This window comes from Saccostrea echinata, unplaced genomic scaffold (assembly GCF_033153115.1).
Source record: "Saccostrea echinata isolate AGI-Se365-2 ecotype Australia unplaced genomic scaffold, CSIRO_AGI_Sech_v1 ptg000060l, whole genome shotgun sequence".
Lineage (NCBI taxonomy): Eukaryota > Metazoa > Mollusca > Bivalvia > Ostreida > Ostreidae > Saccostrea > Saccostrea echinata.
Window position 1 is genome coordinate 728,472 of NW_026889809.1, and position 24,891 is coordinate 753,362.

Consider the following 24,891-nt stretch of genomic DNA (forward strand, 5'->3'; position numbering starts at 1 on the left):
TCTTACTCTCCCATAATAGTCAGTAACTGTTAATTGTTGTAATTATACACAATCTCGCGAGAATTTCTGCAACAAACCCAGGCGCTTATTGTTCTTAATTCTCGCGAATTCTCATCACTGGGGACTTTTATGCCGGGTATCGAATTGAATGAATTGACTTTAATGGGAGTGCTTTGTCGGTGTGGTTTTCATGTCTTTAGTGTTTAAGCATCATTTAGTTGTGTTATCAGTGACAACAGACCTGCGAACCAGATCTAAAAGACGGAGTTTACAGACTGGACTAAAAAATGGACCGGTGAGTCTTCATTTCCCAATCATTTCACGGGATTTAAAATAAAGAGTATACGAATTAATGCGAATCCATCTTAAATGGCCATTGTATAGATATTGACACTCTACAGCCTTAATTTAAGTTTATTGGCATATTAGGTCAACTTTCTTTCGATCCTTTAATTCAATTCAATTTATTCTCGCATTGTGTTTGTGTTTCCGAGTGTTTACTTTTTTGGGAGGAAAGGGGGTGTCTTTAAGCAAATTAAATAACGTACTAAATTAGTATTTATCACAACATCTTTCTGCAAGAACTCTTCTAATGGATGGTTCATTATCAAGGGTACATGTTTAAGGATCCTCTTTCGTGTTTCCAAAGCAAATAATCCAGGACATAATATGGCATTTGTCTTCTTTCTGTATGAATTTGAAAGTGGTCAAACATTTTTAATCATATTTTTTTTTACAGAAGCTGAGTTGAGCTTAATCCTCCACTGTATTGCTTTTGACGCTATATTATAATAAAAACATTGTAATAATGAAATTAGGTTGTGTATGTCATTGAACTTTCTATACGAAACTTTGTATCTCGCATATTTTTATTCATTACATAAAAATTGTTTAATTATAGAGAATAAAAGAGTATTCTCGGTTAATTAAGATTTTTATTTCCCTTTTCCCATATCTAAAGCGCAAAAGATTTTCCATTTATATGGACCTATAAAATTATCTTATTAACACACACGGAGATATATAGTTGTTAATTAGTCAAAAATAATTAGTTAGTTCTAAACAGTCGATGCGTTGATTGCTTCATTAATTATTTACATCTATTCCATTTAAGATGACTATTTTCATTCATAAATGCAAGTTACCAAGTTCCTGTATCTTTAGATATTACTCTAGTTTTCCACGAATTCGTTTCTTTTACTGTAGTTTTAGTTTGTATTTTATACTTAAATCACTGTACCACATTACGGGATTTTTGTATTGAATCAAACCTCTAAAGATAATCATAAAAGATAGAGGATCTACGAACAGTAATCTACTTAATACCTGTAATTGTAGTCATAAATAATAGAGGATCTACGAACAGTACCTAATAAATGCACTTCGGTGTGCGTCTGGAAATATCTATGTTAATTCCATTATTTTTTTCCCATCAAGTCTTAACTCGAAATCTGTAAAATGGTTGTAATTCAAATCTAACTTTCAACTAAATATTTTTCCCCAAATAAATTAGGTTCATTATTTCGAAGGTATATATATACCTTTTTCCTCGCGTTTGGTCTTCTTAATCAAATTATACATTGTAGGTTTGCACAGCAATAAAGTACAATTTGATAACGGGAGCAGGAAAAAAAATATATATACCAAGCAGAAAGCGACACTCAATATATAGAATTACACCATTAGTTATATTTTACAAACTAGTTATTTAATAAAGCTTTTATGCGTTCTTTATATGTGTTTTCTATACAGTTTTAAAATGTTACGCCTATCAAATTTAGTTTGCCACTAAAATTCTTGAATTATAAAAATTCTACAAAAAGATCTCTTGGGAGAACAAGTGCTTATTGCAGCTGGGGTGCTCTATACATATAAATTTAAAGCAATATGAGCTGCATTTTTGAGAATTTTATTTTGATTTTAAAATGTGATATTATGATAAATTTATGTAATTTAAACCTTTTTGATCAATGAGACGGAAATAAAGTATCAAATTGTTTCAGAAAAAAGGATTCTGTTCAATCAAGTTTATAGTATTATACAAGAAATCAATATTGTACAGGACGACAATAATTTAATTTTGCTTCAATCAAAGCTTATGAATAGTTCTTCCATTGCAAATATGAACAACAGAAGTTTATAAAGGTTGTTTTTTTTTTTTTGGTCATTGAAATAATTAATTACAATTTTGCAACAAAAATTTCTGACATCAAAGTTGCAGCTCATATTGCTTTAAGTTTTGGTGTATGGGATTGAGGTGGGAGAAGTTATTCAGAATTAAAGGTTAACTATACATTAAAAAGATTATACATCAGAATGTTCTTTCCCTTTATAAATTATGAGATACGCAATACATTTACTTTCATGAAGTACATCTTTAAAAATATATATATATTTTTCATATGTAATATACAAAGCTGCTTTTCATTTACTATCAACAAAATGACAGGTCCTTTTTTTAGAACATTAAATTTTTCTTATCGCATAAAAACGTACGTTACACAGTTTGTGTTTTATATTCATTAAGTCAAATATATTTTTGATGATAGTGATACATGTGTCTGATTCTAATTTATATTTTATGCAGCCAACAGTTACTTGAGGAAATGATAAAGTTTGAAACGGCTTCGTTTTTGTTCGACTTTCATCGGATTAGAAGCTTTCAGTGAATCTCGACTATAGTCTTGATCATTCAGACGCATGCCTTTATCACCCTAATCGAAGCGGTTTGATGATCAAGACTAACTTCCATTGTTAAATATTCCACACATTTTGAGGTCTAAAGGTCCAGGGTATGTTTATACATGTATAAATATACATATATATAAATAAAGTAGTAATAGTAATTTCTTAGTTGTAAATATACAGGACTATATGAAATCAATTACATTCAATCTGGGAGATCAATATTCTTGATTAACGGGTGTTGACAGATTAACCTCTAGGACTATAAATGAAAAAAGACCATTCACTTAAGTTTTATTTTCACAAAAAATGATGCCCTTGGTACCTTGCCTCAAGACTAAATTTAAGAATATTGGAATTTTACTTCATTTATTTCCCGGGCGACAATTGATGACAACATCAATGTTTTCTTGTTTGTAATGTTAGAGTGGTAAGTCTATATTTGTTGTCAGAATCCTTCACAAGACTGGTTAAGTCCATTATCTTAATCAAAAGCCTGCACACTAGACAGGGAAGTCTTCATTCGTAGTCGAAAGCCTACACACTAGATTAGTAAGTCCATATTCGTAGTCGTAAGCCTACTAGACTGGTAAGTCTATATTCGTAGTCGTAAGCCTACTAAACTGGTAAGTCTATATTCGTAGTCATAAGCCTACCAGACTGGCAAGTCCAAATTCGTGGTCGTAAGCCTACTAGACTGTTAAGTCTATATTCGTGGTCGTCAGCCTACTAGACTGTTAAGTCTATATTCGTGGTCGTCAGCCTACTAGACTGATAAGTCTATATTTGTAGTTGTAAGCCTACTAGACTGATAATTCTATATTCGTAGTCAGAAGCCCACTAAACTGGTAATTCTATATTCTTAGTCAGAAGCCCACTAAACTGGTAAGTCTATATTCGTAGTCATAAGCCTACCAGACTGATAAGTCTATATTCTTAGTCAGAAGCCTACTAAACTGGTAAGTGTATATTTGTAGTTGTAAGCCAACTAGACTAATAAGTCTATATTCGTAGTCGTAAGCCTACTAGACTGGTAAGTCTATATTGATTTCGTAGTTAGAAGCCAGCATTAGACTGACTATTAAGTCTACATTCATAGTCGCACGCCTACACACGGATCTGGAATTTTTGTTCATAGCACTGTAGACTACAGTTTGATATTTTACCGATGCTTCAAGATGAGTCCCTATACTGGGTTAGCTATATTTGTCTGTCTGTCTGTTCATTAGATGAACGCCTATAGTGATTTAGCTATGTTTGTCTGTCTGTCTGTTCATTAGATGAACCCCTATTCTGGGTTAGCTATATTTGTCTGTCTGTCTGTTCATTAGATGAACCCCTATAGTGATTTAGCTATGTTTGTCTGTCTGTCTGTTCATTAGATGAACCCCTATAGTGATTTAACTATGTTTGTCTGTCTGTCTGTTCATTAGATGAACCCCTATAGTGATTTAGCTATGTCTGTCTGTCTGTCTGTCTGTTCCTTCACATTCTCAAATAGGCTATTGTGGTTTGGATGCCTACTAGTAATACCATTACAGGTTTTTTTCATAGAATAATGCCTTTCAACATGTAAAAGAAGATTTTTTTTATTCGGAAATAGTTTTGAAGCTTTTCTCATTGTTTCCTAATGATATGTAGTTTTCCTTTTGTTTCTGACGTCATACATTTAACTGCATTACAAAGGACCAAAGCTGTACAGGAGTCAAGTGTGAGTGAAATATTCCTCATCCGATCTTCATTGTTCTTGAGTCCACTCCAATGGGCTTTTGTCTCAGGGGTAGTGATTTTTGTCTCAGGGGTAGTGATTGGAACAGATTTAATTTACAGTAATAAAATTGACTACTTGTTATTTAGTTTAGAAAAGTGTTTAGACTGCGCTTCATATATTTTACATGACAACATGTGCTCTGCTTCCTACATGGAAACGTGTGCTATTGTCCCTAAATGAAAACATGTGCTCTGGTTCCTACAGGAAAACGTGTGCTCTGGTTCCAACACGAAAAGATGCGTTCTGGTTTCTACAGGAAAACATGTGCACTGGTTTCTACATGAAAACGTATGCTCTGTTTTTTTTTTTATGAAAAACATGTACTTTTGTTCGGCTTTGAACCATACTATGATTTTTTTTTTTAAATAATGTGCATTCATAAGAAAATGAGATATGCTTTGTAAACCTCTCCTCTACTCAATTACTCTGTCTTCGAGTTCGGAGATTTAGACTAGCTTTCTTGTTCTCGTCATTTTTCACTCAATGTTTCTTCATTAGATATTTTCCCCTATCTTACACTTTCCTTTTTAGACAAGTTCTGTATATTTTTTCATAAAAGTATGGATCTTATATCTTTCTATATGCAGTGTATATCTTCACTGATGAAGTGTGGCTTAGAGAAAACACTTTAATCTGAGTCTAAGATTTCGTGAAATACAGAAAGCAATTGAGTTATAAAATTATTGAATAAACATAACATATACCAATCTTTGTAGGCATTAAATTCCTTGTTACAGATTGGTTACTAATGTTTACCAGAAGAAAGCTTTTTAATTGGATTTTTACGAGTACAAATGTAATTCTGTGCCATTTTACGCCTTTAAAGGATAAAAGCAATGTTGCTTCTCTCCTTTCAAGTTTAAAGTCGACATTCCTCAGACTGATTTCTGTAGTTCGCGGCTTGATCCGTGTTTTTACAGCAATCTTAACTCCACCTATCGCTGGGTAGTGGTCGATATAGGATTAATGATGCATCGGGTGGTAGCAAGGTAGGTCATGTTTTCTTAGGAAACGCAAAGACCATTTAAAGATTTCATTTCTGTTCATAGCCGCTCACTTGATTTAAATTTATATTCATTATATACAATAAACGGAACTCATTATACTTAAAAATCCTAAAGACTCAAAATTTGGAATTCCAAACTTTATTTTATAAAGAGGTTTTATTTATCCAGGAAAGAGAGACTGCGGGTAAAAGAAAATGTGAAGAATTATTGGATATGTACAATTTAAATATATAAAGTGTCGAGTATATATGCCGGGATATTAGACAATGTAAATATATAAATAAACCGTCTCTTTTGTTTCAGTTCTTCGATCAAATTAAGCCACAAAGAAATCGAACGCAACGTTACAAATTTAATGTGTATGTCTGGGTAGAGAATAAGCAATACTCATTCATCCTTCCCACTTAAATGACCATTTGAATGAATATTTTAGAGAATTATTAATTTGTTTTATTCAATACTTATGTACCTGCGTATACTTGTCCATTTTGCTTTGGTAGTACAATGTGAAATAATTTAGAAATATTTCAGACTCTTTTTAAAATTTAAATTGTTTAAGATATTGGTAAAATTTACTAAAGTGCAATATCAATCCAATAAAAAAAAATCCTATCTATTTATGCTTCGTCAGATCCATCTGTACAATAAAAGTCGATATAAATCATACTCAGGTGTAAGCTTTAAATAAAGGAATAACATAAAAGGCGAGTTTAGGTAAGTAACATTGGATTTAAATAGTTGAATGAACGCTATATAAAACATTTTAAATATAAAAGGGAAAAAAAGGGGACTTTACTCCTGTTGTACCCAAAGATAAAATTCACGACATGTGCCTTAGAGAAAAGACGCTGATCTTAATGTATTTTCCCCTTCACGGGCGATTACGGCGCCGTCTCCATTTCACAGACATGTTTAAATACGACTTGTATAACAAGATAAGACAGCGGATTGTGTTTACAGATCTTTAATTCCTTTCGAGTCAATAGTAGACTCCAATCAAATTGATAACATGTAATTAGACATTGTTTACTGGTGTACCTGGCCGCAGGCTCTTTGATGGCTTTCTTTCTTATTTCTGTGATAAGTAATATTGATGTCTTATCAGAACTGCCTTCACTTAATCATAGATTTCATTCCTAGATTTGTTATTTTTTCATAGCACAAGAAATTCACAGCAGATTTTCGTAAATCTAGGGGTGGACCTAATTTGTTAAAAGGAAGTGTTTTGAAATAACCCCTATTTTATGATTTTGCATTAGATGACAGTTTAGATAATATTTACAATGTGATCCTTTTATGATTCTGCATTAGATGACAGTTTAGATAATAGTTACAATGCGTTTCATGATATTCACTTAAAGACTCCTTAATGACCGTTAAGTAAACTGAGGCATTATTTCTAATCTCTTTATACCAAAGATAAGAAAACTAATTCAGTGTGAAATAATTATACCGTAATTGATATTACTGATGTTAATGCTGCCTCCTTTGTAACCATTAATGACTGTTCACTGTGTAAAGCACTGCCACCTTCTAGATCATTAAGGTTGCATTTGCTGTGTGTTTAGCGTTGCTTCTTATCGTCTAATTAAGGTTCCTTCTTGACTTGTGATAATGTGTGATTACAATTGCCAGTATTTTGCTATATCGGTTGCTCCTTGCCACGTGATTAAGATTGCTTTTTGCCGTGTGATTAAGCATAAGGGTTGTTTCTTGTCTTGTGATTAAGGTTGTGATTAAGGTTGCTTTTTGCCATGTGATTAAGATTGCTTCTTGTCGTGTGATTAAGGTTGCTCCTTGCCATGTGAATTGCTTATTGCTGTGTGATTAAGGTTGCCTTTTGTCATGTAATAAGGCTGCTTTCTGTCATGTGATTAAGGTTGCTTCTGGCCGTTTGATTCAGGTCGCTTCTTGCCGTGTGATTAAGGTTTCTTGCCGTTTGATTAAGGTAGCTCCCTGTCATGTTATTAAGGTTAAGGCATTCTTAACGTGTAATTAAGATTACTTTTCATCGTATATTTAATGTTATTTCTTGTGATGGTATTAATTTTGATTTTTGTTATGTGATTATATTTGTAAACTTTTTGTGATTAAAGTTATCAGTATCTCTACTTTTAAGGTTGTAAGCGATTTAGTTTGACACATGGCCCAGTGAATTCGTTACATGCTTTGTGATTGATGAAGTTTTATGGTTCCTTTCGGAACCTTTGTTCCATGTAGATCGTTTTTCTTTCTATCTATAGATATCTCGAAAATCTATGTTAAGCAAAATACTCACGTAAGGCAATATTTTCCGTATTATTCCATCCGACTGAGGTTAGCATTGTGACCAATGGGTCACTTTTTCATTAATTTATAATCCGTGTGGTTATATGCATTCTATTTTCCAATCCATCACTTTAAAGCATCGTTATTTGCTATTCCCTATACATGAATTCGATATTGTATATATTAAGTATATATTAAGTAATCTATTTTAAGGACTTTTATGATGATTTGGTCCCTATGTATAAATTTGAAACGTCTTTCATTCTGATTATTTCACGAAAATTCATCTCACTTAAAGATCTGAAGGTAAGTATGATTAAAATGTAGTTTGTTCAGGAACCCAGATATTGTAGACAAAGTAACACTAAGGAGATAATGGAAGTCCTTTTGGCCATTTATGTCAAAAAACTAAGGACTTATGTCAGTTTGATTTACATTTTATAGAAAACTAAGGACTTACGTGAGTTTGATTTATATTTTATAGAAAGCTAAGGAATTATCTAAGGGCGCTAAGGACAGATTTAAAAAAAAACAATTTTTTTTATTTAAGGTTCAATTATTTTGAAATTCTTTTAAATCAAAGAATAGTTTAAAACTAGCTAGATCAAGACATGTCTAAATCTTTGCTTTAATATATCATAATAATTGAAAAAAATAAAATAAAATAAAACAACTGACAAAGGATAAAGCCACTTGGTGGCCAGTGATCGTGTTTTTTGCATATTATGACAAATGCTGAAGTGGGGAGTGTCTGTATTTAAGATGCTAAAAAAGTCAATGGCAAGGTCAGTGACCAATAAATCTTTGTGACGAACAAGCTATAAAGCCTCAAAGTCTTGGGTCTCCAACTTACAATGATATAGGGTATACACAAGGTATTAAATATTTCGAAGATCAGCTGCGGCCGTTTCATCAGTTTATTCCATTTAAGACATCCGACAGATATACCCATCTGCGCGCACTCGACGCGACAGGCTTTTTTCTGCGCGTTTTTTCCAGTATCATTTAAAGTATTTCATGTACAAAGGAAAGTGTTTCATTTCATTGAATATGTGTCATATATATTTTAAAAATGATGTTGAAATAAATTGTCTATATGTACTCTTTTTTTAAAATCACTTCTGAAGTGCGCGTCCAACATGAGTGAAAAATGTCCGATAAACTGAAGCGCGAAAGTACCTTACTGCGAAAAATATTCAGTGTGTTAATTTTATCCATATCTTACGAAGGATTTAGTTCATTCGTGATATATGGCTTATGATTCTTTGTTATCTCCTTAAGGATGTTGGGGAGAAGTACTAATACTGAGTTTTACTTGTTTTACGCTTTCACCGCATTTCCTCTTCTTTTGCTGAGGAAGTGTATCAACATTTTGTAAGGTCAAAGTCAGGTGGCACTCGTAAAAATAAGGAGAAAGCTTAATCTCAGTACATTGTCTATCATAGAGAATTGAAGATTAAGATCAATATATTGTCTATTAATGTTCAGAAGAGGCACGGTGTGACAGACAGACGAAACTTGGTATTACTTAACATTACGGGGATCACTGATACAGAAATGAGATCTGATTAATTCTGATTTATAACGTGGCTGTGAACTACAATTATGGCCTTTCTTTCTGACAAGAGATCGGTAAAAGGCCCTGTCAATGCTACAGGTAATAGAGATCAGTAAAATGCCCTGTCCATGCCACAGGTGATAGGGATCAGTACAAAGCCCTGTCAGTGCTACAGGTGATAGGGATCAGTACAAAGCCCTGTCAGTGCTACATGTGACAGAGGTCACTTTAAACCTTATCAGTGCTACAAGTGACAGAGGTCAGTAAGAAGCCCTGTCAGTGCTACAGGTGACAGAGATTGAAGACGAAACAAATTTAAGCCGTTAAGACTTTTTGCCGTGAGGTGAACACTCCATTGCATATCTCTTTTTTTTTTTAAATCCAATAAAATTTTAAGTGCAAATCATTTTTGATTTATACGTACAATAACTGGCTGGAAGAATATAGTTTTCTTTCAGACTTTGACTTGCTTTGCAGGATAGATTAAAGTACATTTTATCCCTAATTTGAAATTAGTGACACAATGCTGATATACATTAGGGAATTGATCGTTATCACCTACTAAAATTGATACCGGTAAACACTTTATTACACAAAAGAAATAAACGCCGTAAGAGCTGGCAAGATCATATGAAAATATAAAATGCAGGATTCATTGATATGTTCATGCCTACAATACTCTAGGTTTAAACCTGTTTATGAACAATAGGCCGAATGGCCTTACTGGTCCCAAGAAAGGCGTGTAGCTGTCATCCTACAATCCAGGAACCTTTCTAATGGCGTAATCACAAACTTGAAATATATGTGGGTGTGAATAGGGGACGGGAAGTGGATGAATCGAGTAAATGTTTCTCCTGAAACAGGAAAAAAAATATTCCACAAGGAAAAAAAGGGTTATTCAATAATCCTATACACTACGAGCGATTCTACATGCCTTATAACTACATGTATTTTGACCAAAGAGTGTGTACGGTAATTGTATCTTCCAGCATAGCTTTCTATGTTAACGGAAAGGACTTAGTAAAGCATAAACAATGTCATTTCCATCAAAAATCTTACATTGTTGGGATGTGTTTATTATCCCTCCACCCCGGTGACTTTGTCAATGAATCGTCTTGCTTCTTTTATTTGTACAAACCTTAAGACTTTTATCAATTTCAAAGTGACATTGGATTTGCTGTAATCTTCTCAAGCCTGGCAAAAAGCGTGATCAAGGATATTTTCTAAGCATGGGCCTTATTTTATTTGTCTACCTTGTGACACAGTTTAGTTAAAAGCAGACTTCCTATATAGATCCGTGCCGCATACACTTTGCGAATACACTCCTTGGTAGAGTGTATACGACGCGGATCTAAGAAGTCTGATTTTAATTAGATTGCCTTGTGACCCTTAGGTTTCAAACTTTCATTTCTTTTATTACTTTGACCTTCTCTTAAAGATCTTAGGTCATATTTTAGACGTGTCATCTTTCATTTTTTAAGTCGAAGGACAGATAACTCTAACTGCATAAAAATACCACAAAATTAGAATTCTTTAGTGTGAAGCGTTTAGAGGGTCCTTAAACATGAATGATTCCATGATTTTCAGTTGCAAGGAAATCAAGGCCTCCCCCCTCCTCAATGAAACAAAACTCCATCAATAGACACATTTTACTGAATTATTAGAAATTGTAATCACCAACCAAAGACCTGAAATATGATGACGTCATTGTGTTTGTTGGGAAATAGGTCTGTCAGTAACATGTCTGTTTCTCCACGTGAGGTCCGTGTTATCTGGTAGAAATTGACACGCGAGGAGTACAAGCAATATACATCTGTCTTCAGCACGCGCTCGAGTTTGTCGGCCTCAGAGACACATATAACTAATCTTAATTAAAATGTCCTAATGCAGATTTGTTTCTTATTTAAATCATTAACTTTTTTTTTACTTAATCATAAATGTTCAGAAGTTATACTCAAAGAATTTTGAATATATTAACATTATACCCTACAACAGTTAGTATTGCGGTCGGGCATTATTAATTTGCTAAAATTAACCAATTCATTTCAGATTAATAGAGGGTATTGTTTGTAATGTAGTTGGTTATCAAAATATATTCTAAAGACGTGTTATCTGTGACTAACCAGGTGGTAGGTTTTAATTCATGTTACTAATAAGCGTTCAAGGTTTGTTAAAAATAACACTTTATTAAAATATATAAATTCCAGTGACGTCATAAGATGAATGTCAATTGAGAGAATCAAGTGAGAGATAATGTCAGTCTCACAGAGGGATCTGCGCTTTTAGGTCATCTGAGTCTCTCAGATGTTTACTGACATCTCATGCAGAGGACGGACCAAAATCATCTTTTCATGCAATCTTCAAAATATCTTCTATACTTCTTCACGTACAACAGCCGTCAGATAAGCTCAGTTGGTAGAGCGCTCACTCCGTGATTGGAAGGTCGTGTTTTCGAATCACGGCCACGACTGACCTAAGTCGATAAAAAATAGGTAGCAACTGTTCCTTCGCCAAGCGCTCGCCACTTTGAAGTGATAGTTGCGGGTCCTTCGGATGAGACCTTAAAAACCACGGTAGACGTTGGCACGATAAAAAAAAAACTCTCACTGCTCAATGACCCTCAGTGCCGAGTAAAGGCCTAAATTTGAAGCCCTTCACCGGTATATGTGTGAAAAATCTCGAACAGGATGTAAAACAACATACAATCAATCAATCACATACAATAAGCGACTTTTTTCTTGATTATGAGAAATGAATTTTCTACTGAAATTAAGAATTTTTTTACGTCTGCCATCGGTGCAAAAGGCTCATGGCGGGTGTCCGGTCGACTCGACATGGGATACTTACTCCTCCTATGCACTAGATCCCACCTCTGGTGTTCCAAAGAGTCCTTGCTTGCCCTGTTCACGATTGGTTTTCTTTACTAACTTTATAAGATTGATCACTGTTTCCAAATGGGGTTAAGTTGGTTATTTGTTGTAAAATACATTGCCGTCGGAAGGAGATGCATTGGGTACGATTGACCCCCCTTTAGAAAAGTACACTCGAAATTTTTTTTAAAGAAATGCAGCAGAACACAACAAAATAGTGACAGGTTATACGTTTTTGGGCTGAGAGGAGGGGGTTCCCCTCCAACACCCTCATTCGTACCCCTTTTCCACAATCTGGCAACGAACCTGAACTTTGACAATCTTCTTCTGTACTTCCGGTCATCTAGCAGTCATAATACATGTAAGTAGCTACTTTCGGTAATCTAGCAGTTATACTGTTTATTTTGTAACAAGGAGCTACTTCTGGTCATCTAGCAGTCAAACTGTTTTTATATAAGGAGGAACTACTTCCGGTCATCTAGCAATCAAACTTTTTTATGTAGTAAGGAGCTACTTCCGGTCATCTAGCAGTCAAACTGTTTTATGTAAGAAGGAACTACTTCCGGTCATCTAGCAGTCAAACTTTTTTATGTAGTAAGGAGCTACTTCCGGTCATCTACCAGTCAAACTGTTTACATTGTAATAAGGAGCATTTATCCTCCAGGGATCATGAAATCAATGCACCCCCCTTGAATTAGGGAATCATTATTTACTATTCATACAAGTAAATTTAAGAATTCACTCAAATTTTTAAGTCTTTTCTCATGGACATCTAGCCATGCTGGCAGCATTATAATGAGTAAATCCTTTTCAATAATCTTAAATTTCATGCTACACAGGGCTGGATTTCCTTTCTCAGTTTGTGTGCATTTTGGACATATTTTTATCGACATATCGAACTTAAGAGATGACCTTCATGGACCTCTTGATCATTTTATCTTCAGAAAATCATCTTACTCCATGTTTTCAGTCGTATGCAGTGTCGCAAACCTTAATGGTTATTATTAAGTAACAAACTCAGTTCTTTGGACCCAGGATGTTTACTAAAACAATTAACATACCCATTCTTTGAATTAACTGGCTTAATATATATCCTTTAATTTCAAATAATGGATGTGAAGTCTATATTTTTGTGGAAAGAATACCGGGTATATAGTTCTAAAACGGCACAACTCTGAAAATTAGTGTGATGTTTGTAGATACATGTAGGAAAACTGAAATGCGGTTATAGTTAAAATGTTTAAAAGTATTATATCCTTCATCATTTGTGTTATTTCTTATATAAATTTATTTTTCTACTCTATTGTAATTTTTTTGCCTCTTTTCTTTTGAAATTATAGTTGAACCCTTAAAATAAATGTGGTGGTGCAGTGGTTAGAACGTTTGCTCTAAGAGTCGCGGAGTAAGGAGTTGATCGTTTTAAAAGTCTCGTGTTCGAATCCCACTGCGGGACGTGGAGACTGAGGTCCCGTGTCGCGGTACTTACTTAGGTGCTGGCACGATAAAGATCCCTCACTGCTCAATGGCCCTGAGTGCCGAGTACAGGTCTAAATTTCCAGCTCTCCTCCGGCAAGTGGTGGCGTCTTCACACGTCTTGACACACCTAGATCACTATTGTTTCCCTGATGTATGTACTTTGAGTGTTCTGTCTCCAGGTATAGGGCAGAGAACGATTATAGTTTTAATAGATGTAAAAAAAAAATCATTGGTAGAAATATCTCTGACATTTATTTTGTAACAGGTTATTTATATATTCATAACGTAGCATTAAGTGAAATCGTGACACAACGCAGACGACATTCCGCGGACGTGTCACCAGGGAAAAATCAGCTTCCGATTAATTGAATTCGCTGATGATGTTCTGATATGGAAACATTTACTCAAATCAACGCATCCATTTTCATATTTTTTTCACGGAAGTATCAAATGCTGTGTTTGAACCTATCACAGAATAAATACAACCTACTCTAGCCGTCATGTCTGCTAAAACTAAACATTGGAGTCCGTTGACTACTGGACGGATGAGAAATTGGTCGTTAGATTTTTTTTATATGGAGGTCAAGCTAACCTAATTTTTCCCTGGTATATACAGAGAATTCCTGTCCTGTGAGAGCTTCCCTGTGTCCGCAGTCAGTTCGATTAGGACCACTGTAGCGAACACTCGCAACATCACAGCGTGCGCCTCTCCCACTGCCGGCTGGAATTCTAAAGCATATTAAAACAGGATTATTGTAGTATTGATTCAGAGAAAAAACATGAATAAGAATTAAAACATGTTTACAAGATAGCTTCAGTGAAGTCTGAGACAGTTTTACGTAGAATGTTTCACTGAAGATTTTACTTAATTTTGTGACATGTGTGGACTTCACGGTGATTTGGCGATGAGGCGCTATCATTCTATGATACTTCTTCCTTGTAGCATGAAACAAATCCCCTTCACTGTGCCAACTCAGACCACGTTAGGGAGGAGAATAGAGAGGGGATCCTCCGAGGAGTTCCGGCCCGGGGGAGGGGGATTATCGGAACCCACGTCACCACTCAACGTCAAACGACCTTCCGTTGAAATACCAGGTATTTCTTAACTCTCTCTCTCTCTCTCTCTCTCTCTCTCTCTCTCTCTCGTATTATTTAAAACTATAGGAGGCTTGTGATTGCATGTTGTTTCAATCTGTTTGACTGTGTGTTACTGCTGTGCAACGAAAGGTCACAGTAGCCGAGACACTCTCTCTATGTACATGAACAGTGCTAAATTGTTACTCCACAAAATGAATTATTATTTTGATTTATATAAATTCTGCAGTAAATATAATCTTTACAGGAAAAATTTGTTTAATAACAAATTGTACTGACCAAATATTCAAGATTTCGGTTTCCTTCGGATTGGTACTATTTATCTTGAATATCATTATTCTACATCATTTGCATTAAGCTTAAATAAAGACAAAAAATAAAGAGAAAAGGATATGATCAGTCTGTCATAATTGATACTGCATGTTTGCTCAAAAAATACATATCACTAATTTTTATTTTCATCAATGCTTTAAGTCTTAAAGTTTCTGTAATAATCGTTCGATGTTAATCATAGATGGTCATGAAAACATTTATCACTGAATTTTTCGACCAAGGCCTTGGGTCAGATTAAAATGTACACTCGGAATTTTTTTATACATCAGTTGTTTGTGTTTCGAGGGAATCCATCATAATTAAGACAAGTCTCTTCCACAACAGTACCTCATGAGGGGAAAAAAGTAGGGATCGTATATCTCGAGGAACTAGTTCCGGTGTAATAGGTCTCTTCAATCTGCCTGAATAGACATGATTCGAGTCGTTAAGGCATTCATTTTTATGCTAGCCAAGACCTACTAATTGAAGATCAGCACAGACAGAGACCCTGGGATTTTTTTAATTTTTTTCTAGGACTGTCCAAATCTTCAAATGTAACCATTTAAAGGTACATGACGCAATGGACTACATATACTTCTGGAATTTCTGGGGGTCCGGGTTAAATATGCCCTGTTCACAGATTTGTATATTTTTTTGGAGATCCATCACTTGTTCGTTATCTTCACCTATTTCATTTCATATCATATAATCTGTGTAGTATATATATTTATATTTTGTAGTATATATTTTTAATTCATTTACTCTGTGATATTGGCTTTCATAATGTACAAAGCAAGTTTTCTATATGGAAGTAAGGTTTGTTTTTTCATTTCTGAAAGCAAAATAAATGCACATTTAGTTAATTTACTCGTGACTTTTTCGTACATTTTTGGCTACTTCGTACGTAAAAAGATTAAACATTAGAATATATCTTAATTTTACACTTGCTGATTATCAATCTCCTTGTAAGGAATACGTGGTACTTGTTACAGCTGCGTCATATCAATTAATGAATCTTCGATTACGGGAGACATAAAAAATCATTACAACTATGCAAGTAACGATATAATATGCATACATAGAAAAGATTTGTCAGTTTTAGATTTCAATCTTAAGAAGGCCATCATGTAAAGCAAATGGATATTATCTTTGTTATTATTTCCGGTATTTTGTTGTTGTTGTTGTTGTTTTCTTTCTTTCCTTTTTCTTTGTTGGTTAAACAAAACCTGTTTGCCCTTGTTGAGCATATTTTCAGAAATTAACAATTTTTGATTGAATTTTTTAACTTTGTTTTAATTTGTTGGAGCCAAATTTCATAAATTAAGGACACAGGTTCTTCTTGTATAAGACATGACCTATATTGAAACATTGGTTGGTTGAGATTGGAAATTCATGTTCACAGAATTGCCCGTGACGTCCAGGAAAATCAAATCCACTCCAGATGTAACAATTCTACAGTAATTTAAAAAAAACGCACTGTTTAATCTAAATTCTCTCTTTTTAATCTTTTAAATCACGATTTTTGTTTACTTGTTTAAGTGGTGCAGCGTTCAATTTCATGCGCCTCAAGTTGAAAATCTCGTTAGGAGATTTGGAGTCTAAATTACAGTGATCTTGAGAGAAAGTCATTTTATCTTTGTTACAGTGCTTGACATGGCCCAATAAAGAATTCTCTTGACACAAATAAGGCTCCTGAGGTTTATTGAGTAATTCACTAATCTTCATCTTCTAAGCATATCGGAGGACCCAAAAGATTGATGTATGGTCCACTTAAACTCGTTAGCTGCTCTGGGCAGTTTTCGTTCGTGGCTTCGCTTTCCAGAAGCTTAATCTATTGTCCACTGATTTTTTTTCCTCCCCAGTTTAAGACGAAGCATCTTCTTTATAATAGACGCTTATTTTTTCTATCTTCTATAATGAGGTCTTACGAACAATAACTAACGTTCTAGGTTCAACATCGTTATTTGTGTCTATTACTTTTTCTAAAACAGAGAATATTGCTGTTGATTTATTCATTAATTCGCTTAAGTGAATTATAACAGTAAGATAATTCACAGAAGAATTTTTTATTTATTTTTGACGAATTCATTTTTGGTTTGTCAATGAAATGCCCCCTAACCATGGGAGGGTCATATTTTAAAAGTAATTGACATGCTAACTTTAGGATATTTGCTATTGTGCAGGATATGAAGTTTAACATGCTAAAAACTTTATTGCCACCTATCATGCTATAGGCAAGAAGTGCCTCTTAATTATCAAATTATGTCGACAAGCCGCCAATCATCAATCACTGCAGCTTCATTCATTGGTTTCTACTGATCGTTTGTCAGTATAACGGATAGACTTCATCTTGTTGATATGTATGCACGCAAATGTACACATTGTATCTCAGTAAACTTTGTAGGAACTTTTAATAATAAAATGAATTACAACAAACATAAACTGGATATTTCCTGTTTTTTTATCATTATTATTCTCGTTGTCCTCACTGACGTAACGTTTTGTTATCTTGATCGCTTTCAGACTCCTCATTTGTGTAACATGATTCATCCCCTGTCCTCACTTGTGTAATCTTTTAATTTTGTAATTTTTCTGACTCCTCACTTCGGTAACTTGATTCATCCCCCGTCCTCACTGGTTTTGTAATGTTTTGTAATCTTGATCCTTTTCTTACTCCACATTTCTGTAACTTGATTCACCCCTGTCCTCACTGGTTTTGTAATTTTTGTTGTCTTGATCTTTTTCTAACTCCTCACTTCCGTAACTTGATTCACCCCTGTCCTCACTGGTTTTGTAATTTTTGTTGTCTTGATCTTTTTCTTACTCCTCACTTCCGTAACTTGATTCATCCCTTGTCCTCACTGGTGGTGTAATGTTTTGTTGTCTTGATCTTTTTCTGACTCCTCATTTCTGTAGCTTAATTCACCCCATGTCCCCACTGGTATTTGACTTAATCGTTTTCTGACACTTTAGTTCTGTAACTTAATTCATGCTTGTCCTCACTTGTGTAATGTTTTTTTTTTTAAATCTTGATCCGCCTCTATTTCTGTACCTTGATACCTCAATGTCAGTTTGAACTTCCGATCAAGTTTCATGATTTTTCATTCTGGGAAAAAATAGTAATGGCTGCCAGCAGGCTTACTCCGATCCTAAGAGCGGCCAATTTTACCAAATAAACTAATCGATTTCAGTATTGTTGTATCATCACAAATACTTCTGACCTATCACGCCATTTTTGGATTATTTGCAAAAAATACAATTATAATTTGTGAATGACATATTTAGCATAAAATGTGATTGTTTCGTCAATTTGCTGCAAAACAGAAGCAAAATGAAACTCTTTTAATTCTTCTCACATTTTACTTAAAATGTGTAGAAGATTGGACTTTTTCGTCTATCTGAATAAATCGTGAAACTCGATACATAGGGTCTATCAAAAATAAACCTCTAGGAGATCTCTGATTTAGTAACATAACAGTATTCTATACTTTAATCCTACTCTGTTGATGCTCTGCAAAAGTACATCCTTTTTTTCTTTTTGTTTTGTAGCCAGACAATCGTTAAAATAGGTCCAAATAGTTTCTTTATCCAAGCTGTAGCTAGACTGTACTTCTATAAATAATTATATGATACATGAAAAAAGGAAGAATTTTGTCAGAGATGTAAAAATTTAAATTTTGACGAATGCTGCTGATGCTTTACTTTGAAAAGAATAATGTTTTTTCTATTTTTTATTATCATTTTTTAAATTATTTATTTTTTGAAATGTTTATCCTTTTTACAGTTTATGTCGGAATCGAACAAAGCTTAGTACTATTTATAGGTTATATATAAGTACACATTTTTATCGATGAAGGGTACAAGCGTTGTCAGTGGATCCCAAATAGAAGAATCTCTCTGAATTACTGCAAAATCCTCCAATAGTTTTGTCTGATCTAAATAAAACTTGATACATTTGGAAAATTTAAATTAATTTTTTTTTTTACCATAATCAACAACATCAAAACTTACGATTTTTCAACTTTATATTACAACCATTTCCCACGATAAATTGAAGCCCAGGCTTTTTGATATCATTAACAGCTGCTTATTCAATAGGAATGGAACTCGTTAATTTTCTTACCTTGTTATTAGTGATTTGCAAAATTATTTTGTTAAGAAGCATTCTGATTGTACACACAATTACTCTGAAGTTGATATTAAAAAGATGCTTGAGTTTCTGAATGACAATATCTATGTGGTTTTTGGAGACCAGATTCTCTAACAATCTATTGGAATTTCCATGGGTACCAATTGCGCCCCGTTATTAGCAGACCTATTTTTGTATTCATATGAAGCAGAATTTGTTCAAAATCTTATACGTGAAAAAGGGAAAAAAAACTTGCTGTGGCCTTCAACTCGACATTTAGATATATCGACGACGTATTATCAATTAACAATGTTTATTTCCATTCTTATGTCGATACAATATATCCCAGTGAGCTTGAAATTAAAGATACCACAGATTCTGACACAACTGTTTCATATTTGGATATTTTACTAGAAAAAGACCTTAATGGTAATCTAACAACAAAGCTTTAAAGTAAACGTGATGACTTTAACTTTACAATCATCAACTTCCCTTACTTATGCAACAATATACTTCATCACCTGCACACGGGGTTTATATCTTTCAGTTGATTCGATAGTCAAGAGCATGCTCTACGTATGTACAATTTCTAAAACGAGGTAAGTTATTGACAAACAAGCTGATGAAACAAGAATATCAGCAGTCTCGTTTAAAGTCGTTATTTCGTAAGTTCTATGGTCGATACAATGACTTTATCAGTAAATACAATTTATCATTAAGTCAAATGCTGACTGACGTTTTTCATACTTATTTACAAACTGAATTGTCGACGGTTTTTTTCCGTTATTTCCCGGTCATGACAAGGAGCACACGGCGGTTGTGACAGGTCGATAGAGGATGCTCACTCCTCCATGGCACCTGATCCCACTTCCGATGTTTTGGAGGTTCGTGTTTGCTCTTCTCAAAAATTTGTATTGTTTAATGGACTTTTGAGCTTGAATACTGTTCGTTATCTTCATATCATTTAGTGTGCATAAATATACATTTCCAATTTGTTTACTTTTGAATCGATAAACAATTGAGCTTCTGTTTAAAAAAATCCTACAGTTTTGGTCTGATTTCTGTATAATTTGGCACACAAGTAGATTACACTGAGATACATAATTCTGCCTATCGGTTTTTGATTTCGATGAACAGCTTTTTAATGGTTACTTAAAATAGAAATTTCTGTGAAATACTTTCAAAACACTACTCCGTCTACAGTATTTGGCCTGATATTAGTATAACTTGGTACACAAGTAGACTAAACTAAGGTACATTATTCTGTTTATCCTTTTTTTTTTTATTTCAATGATGGTATTTCTGTGGTTAGAAATTTCTTTCGAAATGCTACTCTTCCTACAGTTTTGGTCTGATTTCAATATAACTTGGCACATAAGTAGACTACACTAAAGTACATAATTCTGTATATTGTTTTTTTTTTATTTTGATAAATGGCGTTTCTCTGGTTACTAAAAATAGAAAATTCTGTGAAATACTTTCAGAATGCTACTCCTCCTACAGTATTTGTCTGATTCCAATATAACTTGGCACACAAGTAGACTACACTAAAATACATAATTTTGTACATCCTTTTTTGATTTCGATGAATGGTGTTGCCATGGTTTCAAAAAATAGAAGTTTTTGTGAAATACTTTCAAAATGTTACTCCTCGAACAGGTTTGGTCTGATTTCAATATAGCTTGGCATGCAAGTAGACTACATTAAGATACATAATTCTATTTATCTTTTTTTTTATTTTGATAAATTTTGTTTCCTTGGTTACTAAGAATAGAAATTTCTGTGAAATACTTTCACAACACTAGGCCTCCTACAATTTTGTTCTGATTTCAATATAACTTGGCGCACAAGTAAACTACAATGAGGTATAAATTTTGTTATCTATTTCTTTTTATTTTGGTGAACGGTGTTTCCATGGTAGCTAAAAATAAAAATTTCTGTACAATTGTTTCAAAATGCTACTCCTTTTACAGTTTTAGTCTGATTGCAATAAATCGTGCAACAAAAACAGACTAAACCCAACGATCATTTTTTTTATTGCTGATGCATAGTGACAAGTCCAAGTGCTACTTTTCTCTTCCTTTGTTATAAGTACAAACAAGTAGAGCTTAAGCCTCGTCAGAGACCTGGTTTTTATCTTAATTAAACTTACACAATGATTGTACGAAAAATTGACTACATAGAAATACATGTCGTTTTGATTTGTTTTTTTTATGATTATATGGTATTGCTGATATGTAAAAAATAAAAATAAATAATAAAAAAAAAACCCGACTCCGTCAAACAAACTTTGAGGTTCACAGAGATTAGTCGAATTTTTCTTAACATCTTGACTATGCGGTAATTACATGATTGTATGTAAGGTAATTATTTAAAACTTCTCTTCCTGAAGGATTTTTTAAATTCACGTTGTTCCATTCAATGATGAAATCCAACAGACAAGGCTTGTAACAGTATCGTCCTTGTTTGTAAGGCTCATTATCATAGCTGTATTTTAGAAGAACTTGGTTTTAATTCTACATCTGGGAGTCCAATTTATACTATTTATACTCATAGTTCACTTTCTAAGGTTGAACATATCAAAGTCATATTTCAGTCTTTAATACTTTTAACGTTCCAGTCAACGAAGATGAGTTCGATCAGTCCTACTTATACTTGATCCCCAAGCTTCATAAAAATCCTTATAAACAAAGATACATTATCGCCAGATCCAGCAAATCCTCTTCCAAGCCCCTATCTTTACCCCACACAAAATATTAACTGATGTAAAGGAGAAACTCAGACGTACTCTACTACAGCATATTCTAAAAGTGTTGTAAATCAAATGTGGAATCTTAAAAACTCCAAAAAGGTTTTAGAAAATAATAAAATTGTTCAGAAGTTAGTAACATCAAAACTTATGACTTTTGTACACTGTATACAGCTATTCCTCACGATAAATTAAAAACAGGGATTTTTGATATCATAGACAACTGCTTCTTCAATAAAAAATAAAAATCTGAAATGTTCATATCTTGGAATCGGTCATCAACAAATTACAAAAATCACTCTGAATCTACACACAAATACTCTGAAGTTGACATTAAAAGGATGCTGGAGTTCCTCATTGACATCTATGTAGTCTTTGGAGACCAGGTCTTTCAAAACACGGTTGGAATTTCCATGGGCACTAATTGTGCTCTTTGATCGAGCGACCTGTTTTTATATTCTTATGAAGCAGGATTTAGCCAAAGACTTCTACATGAGAAGAAGAAAATACTTGTGGCCTTCAGTTCGACATTCAGATAAACAGACGTTTTATGAATTAACAATAATTACTTCCATTCATATGAATTACATTCAATATTCCACGATACATGCTTTTGAAAGCCCGTTTTGGTTATCTGACAAACTGCTTACATTCCCTGTGACCAAATCATTTTTACTCGTCTTGATAAACATTACTGAAGCCATCGTTCGAAAGAAGTTACCCCTTTGTCAGGTATATAGCATAAGAAAATAGCATTTTTTTAATAATATTTTCGCATTTTTGCATCTATTTAAAAGTTTTGAAATAAATATTGAATTATAATATTTAATTTAAAAAAAAATCATCAGCTAACATCATACTGTGATGTCATACTCTATATCAATTTGCACTCACTCAGAACCAGGGATAGACATTAACTTTCAGATTCACTTGCCCTTCGGGCAAGTGATCTCAAACTTTGACTTGTCCGAATGCAAAACTTGGTTGCCCAAAATTAGGATGGAACTTGAGACGAAATTATTAATTACTGCAAACGCTATGAAAAGAAAAAATGTGACGAAATACACTACTGTCAATTTGGCAAGTTGAGCTACCGGGTACCTGAAACAATTTCGACCCTGCATTTGTACATAAATGTATACCGCTGTACTTGTAAATTTAACCTGTTAACATACACTGCCATGCAGCAATAACCCTCCGTTTCCTTTTTTGAAAAAAACATATTTTTAAAAATTAATTGCGGTAGGAGCATTTTGTGATTCGTGATTTTTAGCGATAACTGTGAAGCAACGCTTAAGGAAGATAGTTGCTACGAAACATACATCTTACCTTGATCAGAATACAACGTGTTACACTGTACTTATATTCTGTGCGTGAATAATCTAATTTCATAATAAGAAGTTAACAAAATTTTGTTAGACGTAGAGTGTATTTCCTACGAAAGAAAACAACAAATTCGATTTTTATATGAACGGTATAATCCAGAAACGCTACCAAGGAATTTCGAATGCAAAACATTGTCAGTTAGGTGCTTGGCGGAAATCAAGTGTTCAATTTATTGTTTTATTTATAAATTAATGTAAACTAAATAAATATGTACATTTGTATGAGAAAAATTCACTTGCCCGATCGGACAAGTATGTCGACAATTTCACTTGCCCGAACTGAGAATTTACTTGTCCCGGGCAATCGGACAACCGTTAATGTCGATCCCTGAGAACTTTACAAAAGTTAAGAGTATTTTTTTTTCCTTGAACCTGAATAATATGTATAAGATTGAAGATTTGTTTTTATTAGGAGTTATTTTTATTATACAATTTTGTACATTCTTTGTGAATGATTAAAAAAAAAAAAACAGCTGAAAATACTGATAACCAAGATTTTTCACCATGTCATTTTTGAGAATTGCTATTGTTACCTATATATTTATTTTCTGTTAAAAGTTTTCCTACATATACTACAAAACAGCTATTAAAAATAAGGAAGCATATTTCTCAAAAACAAACTTTGGCTAAAGTGAAGGCTGCGGTTATAGTGAGAGCAACGGCGTTTAAGGAATTATAAATGTTATTGTTGCGGACGGGTTCATAATGGAAAATGAAAGGGCATAGCAGATTAAATGACTTTGATTGGAATACAACCTATCGTTGAGTTGGATTTTGTCTATCAGTTGTCATTTTCTCCCATTACAACTACGTTTTTCATTACTCCCATACAGTAATTTTTTTAAGTTCTTGTTAGTAAACACCTATTACACGTATGAGTTACGTTGTGCTACGCCATATTGGTTTCTGAGTGTTTTGTACAGTTATTATGTATTATCTGTACTACATGTGTACTATGTGTAGTTTTAAGAATCTAAGTAAGATTTAAAGGGAAAAAGTTCCATAACTTGTGCGAGTTTTAATCGGCAAGCCTATTCAAAATTAAAATAGATTAGGAAACTCGAGCTGTAAAAAAAATTCTATTAGATTCTGATTACTAATGAATGTTGTAGTTGTCTACCTTTCGGGCTCTATAGATACCACGCAGTCTCTGTTGGATTGTGATTACTATATGAATGTTGTAGGTAAATACGCCTTATGGGCACTATAGATTCCAATCCATATAAGATTGTGATAACTGTATGAATGTGGACGATGGCGACACTCTAGGCTCTATACATATCCTAATCTCTATAAGATAATGATTACTGTTTGAATGTTGTAAGTGCCTACGCATTTGACTCTTTAGATCTCAGTCTTTATAAGATTTATTACTGTACGAATGTTGTATCCAACTCATACTCATAGTTCCATTTCTAAGGAGGAAAAAATTGAATGTCAGTTTTAAATATTTTTAATATTCCTAACGATCACATTGAATTTGAATTACTACATCGATACTGGATTCCTAAACTACATACAAATCCAAACAACAGAGCGGGCTCTAGTAAATGTTCCACCAATCCTCTCTCTCTACTCCTTACCAG

At 33.7% G+C, this 24,891-nt stretch overlaps 1 protein-coding gene across 4 annotated transcripts in view; it reads left to right on the plus strand.

Moving 5' to 3' along the window:
* Nucleotides 1–24,891, plus strand: part of LOC133175081 (synaptotagmin-15-like) — a 107,199-nt gene that overhangs the window by 67,938 nt on the left and 14,370 nt on the right. For 2 of the 4 annotated variants that reach the window (XM_061310202.1, XM_061310203.1), the window contains exon 3: nt 14,579–14,730. In XM_061310202.1, coding sequence (XP_061166186.1) covers nt 14,579–14,730 — 152 coding nt within the window. Of the gene's footprint in view, nt 1–9; nt 296–5,410; nt 5,446–14,578; nt 14,731–24,891 lie in introns of those variants that run through there. The other 2 variants (XM_061310206.1, XM_061310205.1) reach the window with 2 other exon arrangements.